This window comes from Empidonax traillii, unplaced genomic scaffold, assembly GCF_003031625.1.
Source record: "Empidonax traillii isolate 1590-97213 ecotype Southwest subspecies unplaced genomic scaffold, ASM303162v1 scaffold592:size536848, whole genome shotgun sequence".
NCBI classification, from domain to species: domain Eukaryota; kingdom Metazoa; phylum Chordata; class Aves; order Passeriformes; family Tyrannidae; genus Empidonax; species Empidonax traillii.
Window position 1 is genome coordinate 143,620 of NW_020955785.1, and position 13,029 is coordinate 156,648.

Sequence of the window (13,029 nt, forward strand, 5' to 3'; positions counted from 1 at the left end):
ATAGAAAAGGTGAGAGAGAGATCTTCTTTTTAAATTCATTGCTGGCTTTGCTGTAATGCTGTGATGGGGAGTGAAGCTCAAATATATATATACATATATATAGATAGATATATATAATCACAAAGTAGGGCACTATGAGACTGAGTAGGAGAATGAAGAAGCAGCTGTACAGCACCAATTAGTGCTTGTTACTCCATCCAACAGTGTCATGAGTGCTGCAGCAAGAGCTGATCTCAGTATCACACCTCGAGGTGCAGCGCGCCGGCTGAATCGAGATATACTGACATCCGTTGACACAGGCAGATGATCAGTGTGGCTGGTGTAGCACAAACTGTCAGATTTTGTGTTTTTCTGATAGGCCAGAAGTTGGCAGTTTGTGGTGAGTCAGCTGGTACCGGGACAGTTCCCAGATCTGACATTTAAACAGTGCCAGGAAGAGGAACACGGAGACTCTGCAGCTGAGCCGAGGCGCTCATTCACACCCAGAAATTTATTCAGCAAATTTTCACCTCCTTCATGTGTTTACAAACAGATCTGTTGTCCTGGAATATATCCTTCACTTAAAGTTATTGAGCAAATATTTTCTGGGACCCATTTCTAAGGTTTCTTGACCAGTCCAGTTCAGGTGTTCAGATTTGAAAATTAAGACTGTTTTGGTGAAGCAAACTGATTGTGTGGTGTGGGCTCACTTGATGGCAGGATGCATTTTCAGCTGCAAAGATTCCCATCTACACATTCATTTGCCATAGAAGTTCTGCCAGTGGTTTTTAAAAGATGCTGAATGAGAAATATTTTACTAGTTGTCTTAGAAGAAAGAGATCCTGTGGGCACAGTTAGGACAAGAGGGCGTGGGTTTAAGCTCTGCCAGGGAAGGTTTAGGTCAGATATTAGAAAGAAGTTCTTTACAGAGAGAGTGATCAGGCATTGGAATGGCCTGCCCAGAGAGGTGGTGGATTCACCATCCCTGGAGGTTTTTAAGATGAGGCTGGATGTGGCACTGAGTGCCATGATCTGGTAATCACAGTGGGGTTGGATCAGTGGTTGGACTTGATGATCTCGGAGGTCTCTTCCAACCCAGTTGATTCTATGATTCTATGATTCTATGATTCTATGATAGAAATGGCTGAACTTGAAGATAATTTTTACTATAATTGCCTAGTCCTAATTTCTAGTGGAAATCTAAAGGTAGAGAAATAAGGTAATATACAGGCACATTAGCTAATAAATGAAAGAGTGGACACGATGCACTTAAAATATTTCATGGAAGGAGAGAGAGAAAGGGTGAAAGGATGGATGAAAGGAAGAAAGACAGGCTTATTTCTGCAGTAATTTCTTACTGTAATTAAATCAATTAACTCAATTGTTAATGCTAACTTTTAAGGAAAAGGTAGTAAGGGATATCAGGTAGAAACATTGCCCAGAAAATGGTGAAATTTTAAATCCACCCACCCAAGATCAACTCTAGAAACTTTAGTCCAATTTTTTTCTCTTTCTTTTTTTTTCTCCAGGTTTCCTATATCAAAACTCCAAAGCAAGTAGATGAATTTATTGAAATCCAGAGCTCAACTGGGACCTGGTACCAGCGGTGGCTGGTCAGAATCACGACTACTTTAAAACAGGTAAAGAGAAGAAAAAAACCTCACAAAGGGTGTTTTGAGCTTTGGGCTCTGGTGCCTCACTGATTTAGGTAATTGTATCTTAGAACACTGACTGTCACCCAAAAAAAAACGGCATTTTCTTTGCAAAGGGCCGTAATCTGACTGTTCTTTTTGTGCAGATGTGAGCATCTGTAAGCTGCCAGCCAGCCCCCCAAATGCCCCTGAGAGCATCATCATAGTCCAGGAGTGCAGAGCTTCCAGGACCAGCCACAGCCCCAAGCACTTGGCTCTCCTCCTGAACTGATAAATATTAATTCTCTCTCCCCATGCCTGGAGAAGTGAAATTACCACCTGCAGTGGATTCAGATTAAGTTTGCTCTTTGTTCCTGCTGAGACTGAGTTTCAAACAATGTCTCCTTGGCTCATTTAACCTTTCACATGTGCTATGCTGCTCACCTAATAACCATGTAGGACTTTTGCTAGAACTTCTAGTCTCAAAGGATGAGCTGAATGTAAAGGAAAGTCATTAATATTTAAAATGCTGTACTATTAATATATTTATGTGTCAAGTTAAGAGCATGAGGAGTTATATCTCCTTGTGTTCCTGGCAGTATTTTCTGCAGTGGACCAAGAGGAGCAGGTCTTGGTTTGCCTTTGCTTTGCTTGGCTTTTTCCCTACCTGAGTTCATCTTACCCCTCCTAAGGTGCCAGCTGTGTTTGAGTTTTTGCTCTTTAGTTAGCTTTGGAGCTTGGTCTGAAAGCACCTCTGGGACTATACATATATTTGAAAAGATCAAGTTGTCAGAAGGTCTGAGAAGAGGCTCATAACCACATTTACTGATATAACCAGAGAGAGAAACAGCATCAGACCAGCCCAGACCTAGTCATGCACTCCAGCACATTACAGAGGGCTCAGATCAAGAACCCTGGCATATAGCTGAACAAGTGACCTTTATGTTATCCATTTATCTCAATAAATATAATTTTGAACAAACACTGAATATAAGCCCATATAACATCTGACCTTCCCCCAGTGAACTCACTTTTCTGCCGTTAGATTTATGATGCACTCAGAGATTAATCAGAGTGTCTGCGAGGGTGTCCTGACAGCTAATTTCTTCTTGTGGGTTTGTAGGTCTGGGACAACGTGCTATATTGCTTAACAGCCCAGTACAGGATGAACACACTGATGCTGGCTGTGGTTTGGTTTACAATGGCCTTAAGGTAAGGTACTTTAACTTCTTCAGGAAACTAAAGGACCCTCAGAGTTTGAATAATTATTTACACATTTAAATAAACTATTACAAAAGTAATCCCGGTTTTATTTTAAAGACTCTTTGTGTACTAAGCTTTGCTCTCCTATAAATATTGATCCATCTAATTGCTTATATGAGATATAAGGTGCTTTGATCAAATCAGGGCTTGAGAAGTGGTCAGTAGTGCAGTAATATATTGACTTCCTCACCTCTACATCTTTCATTTAATCTTGTCCAAACACACAAAAAAGATGCAACCCTGCCTGATTCCCAGCTGTTCCTTAGTCTAGATCAAAACTATTCAGGTAAGCCTAAATCTAAACTATTCAGGTAAGCCTAAATCAGGTAAATTTTGTCGAATTCTCACTTAAACCTCACACTTGCAGAAATCTGCAAAATTTCTTAGTGCTCTGCTAGTCTCTTGGGCAGCAAGGATAGCGCATTGCTTTATTCCCCAACCAAGGGGAACTCAAATGAGTTGCCCTGATTTAAATGAAAGGGAATGGACAAACATGCTTCTGGTGATAGGGGAGTGTTTAGGCTGGAGAAACACTTTGCTCGGTCCTGTGTCAGGGCTGAGCAAGAATTTGTGTCAGAAATGCATTTGCATTAGAAGTTTAACAAGTTTGCAAGTTATGAACTCGATGATTGGAAGTATCTTGTATTCCTGATGTATTTCTCCCATCCTGCTTTAGTTACTATGGCCTTATTGTTTGGTTCCCTGATATGATCCGGTACTTCCAAGACGAGGCATATGATTCGAGAGTGAAGATCTTTGAGGAGGAAGAAGTGTCCCACTTCACCTTTAATTTCACCCTGGAAAACCAGATCCATAGAAATGGGGAATACAGGAATGACAAGTAAGTGAACAGAATTTGGTTTGATGTATTTGAACTGAAATCTAGAAAGCTCTTTTTTTTTTTTTTTTTTTTTTTTTTTTTTTTTTTTTTTTTTTTTTTTTTTTTTTTTTTTTTTTTTTTTTTTTTTTTAATATTTTTATATTTTCCATGAACTTGAACCTCTCTGTTGCTCTTTTGGACACGCAGAATAAATCTCTCAAATCCCAAACGCAGTTTTCCACAGGCCAGATACCCTTTTTATCCTGTTTTTCCACATACCCTGCCTCAGTCCCTGGCACCTCCAGACCCCAAGGGGATCCCTGTGAGGAGTCCTGCTTCCCAGCAGCCCGTTGTTGGGATCAGGGCAGTGGGTGCCCACCTGGCTGGGCTGGGCAGCTCTGAATGGAGAGATGATTTCTCTTTCCTTAGCCCACACTGACATCTACTGGGCTTGGGCAGAAGAGATCATCACTGGTAATAAAACTGCTCTGCTGCTATATTTCCAAAATAAAAAGCTATTTTCTCTTGAAGTCCTCAGTATGAATTACCCCAGGCTCTAACCTGCAGCCCATTAGTGTGAGCTGTGCCATGGCCACACTGGTGTGCTTCTCCCATTCCAGCCAGCTTCTCCCCACAGCTGAGTGTGTCACCTTCTCTTTTAAAGTCAGTGAAGTTGCTCCAGCAGAACATCGTTGGTTTCTTTCCTTTTTTTCTCCTATTTGGGCAAAGCTTAATGGGTTTTCTTCTGTATCCAGCTTGGACCCCAATTACTCTATGTTCCACAGCAATATAAATCCTAGCCATTCCATTACTACTTTTCAAAATCCCAATAAAAAGGGTGGAAAAATACCCCTATGTAATTTATGGGGAGATCCCATTGCCTCAGACAGACTTAACAGGATGTTGCTCCAGCTGCCTTGCACCACGTGGGGAGTTCCCACTGTATGTTCAGTGTTACACAAAGCACTCATTGTTTTAATCTTCACAGCTGAAACCATGTCTCATTGCCCAGCCAGGTTGTTTCTCCTCCCTCAGAAATTATTTGTCTCCATTCGCTTGGTATATATTTGATAGACATTGGTGGGAGACCCCAATATGTGTCCTCATGTCCTTCCAGAGACCTTCTCTGCAGGAAGGAGCTGTGCTTGGTGGTGAAACTCTAGCCCTGCAATTCCTACTCCCCAAAAGAAAGTGGTGATAAGTGGATGTTAGTCAAATTTAGGGACCTTTTTCTCATGCTCAGAGGAGAGGCTGAGCTTTCACTTATTTCATTGAGAATTAAGGATGCTCAGCACCTTACTTGACAAAGACATAAACTGTGATGTACATCACTGTGCTTCTGCCTTGTCCCTCTCCAATTCAGAAACTCAGAACCTGATCCAGCTGCATTCCAGTAATGCCCAGACAGTATCTCAATGAAGTTTACAGCTGTGTTTTTCCTCCAGCCCTTGGCTGTGAGCTAAAAGCCCACGGATCGCCAGGCCATTGCTGACTCTTTTAAAGATGGATATTAATAAAGCAAACTGCAGGAAAAACAGGCTTCTAAAAGCCTTTGGGGGGCAAATCCATCATAGGCTATTAATGAGCAAATGCAGAACAGTTTTAAGTTCTGCTATGACCTATGAGACCTTCACATGGAGCAAAAGACTTGAATAGTCTTCTTGTGGTATTTTGTGCATTAATAATTTCTGTTAGGAGGTTCAGTAAAGAACCCCTGCAGTGCTCATTTAAAGATGTAAATAGCCATCACACTACACTGTTGTAAGTGCTCAATTCAATTAAGCTTCTGAATATATGTTAGAAGGTTTTTTTGTTGGGTGACAGTAGTGGACTCTTTAACTGGAGCAATAATGTGTGTTCTGAATAGCTCCTTACATTGTCCAAACATGCCTGTGCATTACCTAATACATCTTCTCAGTGTTCCTGCAAAATCTCACAGGTAAATCAATACTGTGTCATCCTTCAGGCAGTCAGGTCAGACATGTCAAGCTTCGCATCAGAGGAGGAATCAATCACCTGATATAGTTTATTATTTTTAGTGAAATCTGTTTTCATTACATGATAAGCAATATACCTCAGAGATGGTTGCAGGCAGAACTCAGATATCTCCCCACTCTTTCCAAAAACCCTACTGCATTTTCACTTTAAAAATCACTTTGAGTTTAAACAACTGTCAGAAACCTTTCACCAAATGGCTCAATAGGCTCCTGATAATGTCTGCCTTTATTTATGCTGGGGGAAGGGTGAGAATAAGGAAAGCAGCAGTGTCAGCTCCCAAAGGAAATGCCCTGCATTGAGTGAAAGTCAATTTCTTCAGATGGCCTAGAACTGAACATGAGAGGATTTTTGTCCCCTCAGCCTTAGAAGCACATTTTGTTAGATGTGATTATTTTGAGGAATAAACTGCCAAAGATCCTATAAGGTCCATATTTCTTTAAAAAAAAAACCAACCTCTTCAAACCCTTCTCTCCTACTAAAACTCAAAATATGCAAGCATGGAGTTAGAAGAAGAGTTATGTAGTCAAGCAACACCTTTTCTGTAAATGACCCTAGAAACTGCCATTAGTGCTCTGTCTCTTGAAACAGCCACTGCACACTACACAGTGTAGAAAATATCTTAAAGCACAGAGTGAAGTTCTGTTTCCTGCCCCACAGATTTATTGGCATGAAATTCAAGGAAGTAAAATTTGAGGATTCGTTATTTGAGGATTGCTACTTTGAAGATGTGACATCCAGTGAGACCTTCTTTGAAAACTGCACCATCATCTCTACTGTCTTTTATAATACTGGTAATGGGATTGCTGCTATGGTGTCATCTCCGTAACTAGGAACTATTTTTATCAGAAAACTATTTTATCTATTTTCTGGATGATAGGGATCTGTGAGTTTGAGTGTGTGCTGGGTAATGCGAGTGATGACGGAAAAAAAGAGGGTGATACTCCTTCAGGTTGTTCCATTAGGGCTTTTAACCACATGGCTTCCAGTGTCACTGGCTGTTTTGTGGCAGATGCAAAATTCAGCACTCAGACCTTGACAGCTTAAAGTAATGGCAAAATTCTCAGCACTTTACAGCTCTGTTCGGTAAATTTGGCTTAAACTGCAATTTTAACCAATTGGTGGTTGATGATTGTAAGTAGTAAAACAGTCATTAAGTTATCCTGAAGAAGCTTTTCATTTGTACCCTAATAAAGAACAAACCATAATGCCATGAAATCAAAGCTTGCATTGCCCTGTCCTTGTGGCATGGGGATACTGGTCTAGGTGACTCCAAAAATAAAAGGAGTGTATGATCCTGCAACCCACCAGGAGCCAAGGACACAGCTAGAGTTTGCCACTGAAATAGAAACTCCCTGGCCATTTGCATTTGATGAGGAGCTTTTCCTGGGTCTTTGATTTGGTTAGATCTGGCTCCCATTGTTGCTGTATGAAGGGGGTTCAGCCAAGCAGGGTCAAGACTTTGCCTCTTTCACTCACAGATCTCTACGAACACAAATTCATCAACTGCAGGCTCATAAACAGCACGTTCATGAAGGAGAAGGAAGGCTGCCACATCGACTTCGAGGAGGACAATGATTTCCTGATCTACCTGGTCAGCTTCCTGGGCAGTCTGTCTGTCCTGCCAGGCAACATCATCTCTGCATTGCTCATGGACAAAATTGGGAGGATAAAGATGATTGGTGAGTGGGGACGGTGGGTGATGGCACAGGTCAGGGGTGGGAACACGGCCCTGCAAAAACCATGGTCAGTGTGAAGAACTGAATGCATTTGCACACCGAGAGGGCTCTGCTGGGAATGAGTCATCCCCATATCAAAAGGAGCAGAAGGATAAAGACTAGAGGATGAAGCAAGTGATCTACTCCATCACAGTGTGCAAGTAACCTACTCCCCGCCTCCTCACTCTGATTTTCTGTGTGTCCATGACATCCTTCTTTTTATTTTATTTTGACTGTTTGTCCACGGGTTGGAGCTGAAGCAGGACCTCTTGGTGCTGTTGAGCTGACGCCGAAGTCCAAAGCCTCTGTGTAAATAAATGAACACTTTGCTTGTAGCAATGAATATTCACAAAGGTTATTTGATGTGGCAGCCTGACAGCCCAGGAGTTCCCTCTTTTGTTTTTTCTGATTTTCAAATGATTGTACAAACAGCTTCAGGGACCATATGGTAAATTAACTGATCATGCCGCAGCCAAGCAAGGTGTCACCCTTTATGTGACTATGGAATATGTTACAGAGTTATCACCTTATGAGCTCTACGAATACTTTGAGAATTTCTGCTGTTGCTTCCTCCAGAGTTCAGCCTTTTTTCTCCAGATACTATAGGAATCGTGGCCAAAGGGACAGCTAAGGGAAGTTAATAAAATCAGGGATGTATCTCAGGGGTAAGGAATGAATCACTCTCTTGAGCTCACCTCTCTCTCTCCTCTGAGAACAGAGGGAAGGTTAGTTAGTTTTGCTTCACCATCAGACAGGTTGAAGTAGAGCAAGATGACCCCATTCGTGTGTCAGGAATGTACCTGGGGGAAAATGAGCATTCATGTGGTGAATTTGGAAAAGACCCAAACAAACCAGAGGGTCTGTGGGAAATAAAGGAAGCTGAACGACAGTGAGATTGTCCATCCTGCAAACATGTCAGCTTTTCAGCATTTTCATCTGGAATGGAGATGACAGCTGGAACCCTAAATGCTTATTTCTTCTGCAAAATGAAGAGCACAGGACAAAAATTGGTAATGACACAGTGAAACAGTTCACTATGGAATTTTCAATTGAAACAGCCTTCTGGCATCCCACCTGTATCACTCTGTTGAACATATTATTTCTAGTCAGCTTAAGAGGAAAACTGTATTTCACTTTTGTGTTATTTGCCTTTCTGGGACTTCAGTTTTCTTATGTCCCTCCAAACATTCTCTTGTATAAAACAGCAGATCTGGTGCCCTCACGATGACCCTAATGCTGGACTGTGCATTTTCAGCAGGGAGAAATATCCACACTGGGATGTGGTTTTGTCACGTACCGTGGAGGAGAAGTGGACATGGGGTCCTGCATGGCAGCTTTTCATAAGCAGGGCACTACATAATGTCCAAAATGAAGCATTTTAGTTCCAGTTCAGCACCCAAATTATTTCAGATGGTGCAAAATTGATTAAAAAAAAACCCAAAAAACAAAGAAAATTGTTTGGTGTTCAGGTAGTAAATGGAGCTATTTCAGTGATAACAGAACTTTGCAGTGGAAAATACTTTGATATTGCAAAAATTGCATCTTTCAGGTGAAAATTCTCAGTGGGGTAGAAGTCAGTGAGGTAGCTATTAATATTTCTGAATTTGAACTGTGCCTAACTGAGCATGAATGCTCTCACTTTCTCCCTTGGTGGTGTTCATAAAATTATGGCTCCTGTGCAAATGTGCCATGAAATCTAATGATGTTCTTATAATTAAAAGAGACCTCAAATGCTTCATACAAGTGACTGTAAATTATCCTAATTGGGACTAGAAATGTGTCAAGTGACTTCAATACGATATGAAACGCGCTAGCTTATCACTTGAAACTCAAGTTGAAAAGCCTTCACAATGATGCTTCCTCCTCATTGACTTTCATGTTTACTTGCCTCTGCTCTTCCCGGGTCCCTCTGGAAGTCTGAGATGCCGGAAACCTGCCTGGAAAAGCCTGTCTTCAGAGTCTTTGTAGAGCAGGACTATCAGCAAGATCAGATGATCATTTAGAAGAGTTTCAAGATGGTTTCCAGCATCAGAGAATGAGAGATAGGCAGCATCAAAGTATTTTGGGATTCTTACAGATATAATTCCTATTGGGTTGAAATGCCTTTTCTTGAAAGCCATCTTTATCAACAAATGTGTTTGCTCAGTTGTGAACTTGGGGGTGCTGGTGCTAACATTCTTCTCTTGGTTTCCCCCCATAGGTGGCTCAATGTTGATCTCAGCAGTGTGCTGCTTCTTCCTCTTTTTTGGCAACAGTGAGTCAGCAATGATTGGCTGGCAATGCCTCTTTTGTGGGGCCAGCATCGCTGCCTGGAATGCCCTGGATGTCATTACCGTGGAGCTCTACCCCACAGACAAAAGGTACTCAGATCATTTTTCCTTTGAGTCTCCGCCCTCAGACTTTGTCCTCTTGGTTTCTGATGGAAAAAGCCACTCTATAGACATGTAGATGGGGGAGGCGGTTATTTTATTTTATTCTACTTTATTTAATTTATTTTATTTTTACCAGTCCTTCAGGGCTGTGTAGTCCTGGAGCTACATGGAATCAGCACAGATATCTGCAAGCATAACTCTGCACACATGGTGGCTTGTACGCAGGAATCATGTGGCCCTGTGGAAATTATGGCCAGATAAATCATAGAGTCATAGAATCACAGAAAGGTCTGGGTTGGAAGGGATCCTAAAATCATCTAAAATCATTCCAGACCCCATACAGGGACACCAAATGAAATAAGTCCTCTGTCATTTCCATGGATGTACACAGAGGTGTCATCTTTCAGACTGTATCCCCCAGGCTCTACTCATGGCTCATCACTGTGGCAGCCTTCCCCTCCAAAACCCAAAGACAACCATGTGCACAGAAAGATTTGGGACATGGGGCAGCACAGGAAACTTCAGAAGAATGTGCTGCAGATGAAATCTTTCCTTACAGCATCATTATAAGTGCCTTTTTAACTTTTTCAGGCTGTTGGGGAAAGCCAGAAGGGAAGGAGAAGGACTGTGCATTGAAAGCAGTGTGCTTTTAGCTGCTGGGTGAAACAGGATTTGGAGGAGAGCTGTGGTTGCTTCTGTGGTGACAACCTACTCCAGGCAGCCCTTGGAATGACTTTGACAAGTTCTAGAGCAAGGCTGTGTCCTGCTGCCTTTAGGGAAGGCAAAGGCTGACATAGTGGGCCACTCTAGGGTTAGGAAGCACTTGAGATAGAAAGGAAAAAAGAGTGCACAGACATTCTTCTCAGTCACACAGATGTGCAAAACAACGGCATCTATTTATCTATTCATTTATTCTGTTAGGTTTTATTTGCAACATAAAAGCATCCACAAAACTACCCATCCAGACCTTCTGTACATGTCAGAGCCTCCCTCCTCACCATTGCTTTCTGCTTTTCTTCCCCACAGGGCAACGGCCTTTGGCATCCTCAACGGGCTTTGCAAGTTTGGTGCCATCCTGGGCAACTCCATCTTTTCCTCCTTCGTAGGGATAACCAAGGTGGTTCCCATCCTCCTGGCCTCCTCCGCGCTGGTTGGAGGTGGCCTGCTCGCTTTGCGCCTGCCAGAGACTCGAGAACAGGTCCTGATGTGAGCAACAGAGGCCTAGGGGTTTGTGGGGGGGGGGGCAGACATAGAAGAAGAACAAAAAAGAGCCATGTTTGGAAAACCCAAAATGTTCATTTCTACACCGTTCTGTCGATACCTCAAAGCGAGATGGCAGAGGGATTGAAGGGCCCGAAGGGATATAAGCAAAACCCCGTAGTTTCTGACCTTTTTTACAGCCACGACTGGTGCATGCAGCTCCCACACGCCCCTTGCAGAGCTTGGGTCCAACCTTGCCTACGCTGGGAGCCCACCCTGTCCCTCCCCATCCCACTGTAAGGACACCAGACGTGACAGCGGCTCCGTGCATGTGTGCGCCTGCGTGGGCGCGAGCGCGTCCGACGGGAGAGCAGACCCTCACCCCCTCCTGCCTTTGCCGAGCTGTGAGATACTGCCCGCCCTGCCCAGCACTGCTTGGCAATCCATATCAGCTGTGCTCAGACTCGAAGGGCATCCCAGGGGAGGCAGGTAACAAACTGCTGTAGGTGAGCTCCAGCAACAGGGACAAGAGCTACAAATGTGGCCAGTGACCCACTGTCTTGATTTTGGGGTTACCACCTCAACCGCCTGGAAGAGTGAGAGGGTCCTGATTTCCAGAAGATTCAAGGATGGGTGCTTGGCTCTCTCAGAAGACTTAGAGTTTCAAAGCCCTTTACTGTCTTCACTTGGGCACAGAAAATCACTAGGCACCTTCTTGGTCTGAGAGAGAAATATCTACGTAATTTGATATATATATATATATGTATTTACACATACTTGCAAACGTGTATACACATTGAAGTGGTCAGCTATTAAAATTTAGAATTTTGAATTTCTGCACCCCTAAGAAGATTTTGAGACATTAAAACTAATCCCAATAATTCAAGATTATCTGGAGTCATGATCCAACTTAGTGCCACTTCATTCTTTATATCCAGACACCAAATATTTCAATGTATTGATGGCTGGGAATATATATTTCTATAATGATTAATTAGTTGTAGTTTTTTGCCTACAACTTTCACAGAGGAGAAATTGATATGCTGTTGGAGCATTCCACAAACCAAATGTGTACATATTATCCAGTGTAAATAGGGTATTTTTGCCTAATACCTAGAGTATGGTAACTGTGAATTTACCAGCATTTTAGCCATATTATTTAAAGAATATGATGCTTGATTTTCTAATATACTTGGGTCTCATTGAAGCACTGTAAGCACAGTTACTTAAAGCCATTTAACTTGTTACACAGGGAATGCACACAGCAAGCTTTCACTGTACAGAACATTAAATTCTCCATTAAGTGGCACAGTTTAGTTTGATATCCTGTGAAGAACATTTTTGAAATTTGTGTGCCCTTTTTATCATACAAGTCCTGTTGCACCTAGAAGCAAAGTAAGTTGTGTATTTTAGAGTATGTTCTCTTGGGAAGCCAGAATAAAATGTATCCTGTTCAATAACACACCAGTGCTCACAATAGAGGAGATAACACTAATTAGATCATTTCAAGAAACTCAGCAATAGACCAGAATTGATAAGAAACCATCACACAGTGCAGGGAATTTGCCGCACCAGGATATTTTGTGACATAAAAAGGTCTTTTGTACTTTTGCTCCTGATCTTCCTATTTACGTTCCTTTGGATCCTCTTTGTTGCTTCCCCCCCCCCCCCCTTGTTTGTTTGTTTGGTTTTTTTTGTTTGTTTGGGTTTGTTTGGGATTTTTTAAGAAAACCAAGCAAGGCTAGGCTGAAATCCTGCAGGACTGATGTTTCACACCTCTGCCTTTGGCTGCACAGGGACAGTCACGCTGGCACCAGCCCAGCCATCGCTGCAGCTGTGGGAGTCAGCGTGGTGCTGCTGCAGAGGGCAGCTGGAGGACACACAGCAGGGTTAGATCACAAGCAGCAAATCCTTGCTGATGAGGCAAAAGCCTCTAATGAGCATCACTCTCATCATCGTGACAATCAGGGCTAAACACTTCTGGAGTAGCGAGGCTACAATGGGCTGTTTGGGATTTTTGACATTTATTCTGAGGTTCATGTAATTGATAA

At 42.4% G+C, this 13,029-nt stretch overlaps 1 protein-coding gene across 2 annotated transcripts in view; it reads left to right on the top strand.

Annotated features, from left to right (window-relative positions):
• SV2B (synaptic vesicle glycoprotein 2B) overlaps positions 1-12,668 on the top strand; it is a 69,843-nt gene extending 57,175 nt beyond the window's left edge. For both annotated transcript variants that reach the window (XM_027898342.1, XM_027898341.1), the window contains 7 exons: positions 1,509-1,619; positions 2,734-2,822; positions 3,550-3,714; positions 6,349-6,482; positions 7,170-7,370; positions 9,607-9,766; positions 10,805-12,668. In XM_027898342.1, coding sequence (XP_027754143.1) covers positions 1,509-1,619; positions 2,734-2,822; positions 3,550-3,714; positions 6,349-6,482; positions 7,170-7,370; positions 9,607-9,766; positions 10,805-10,988 — 1,044 coding nt within the window. In that variant the 3' untranslated portion in view covers positions 10,989-12,668. The remainder of the gene's footprint in view (positions 1-1,508; positions 1,620-2,733; positions 2,823-3,549; positions 3,715-6,348; positions 6,483-7,169; positions 7,371-9,606; positions 9,767-10,804) is intronic.
• Positions 12,669-13,029: the final 361 nt, after the last annotated feature.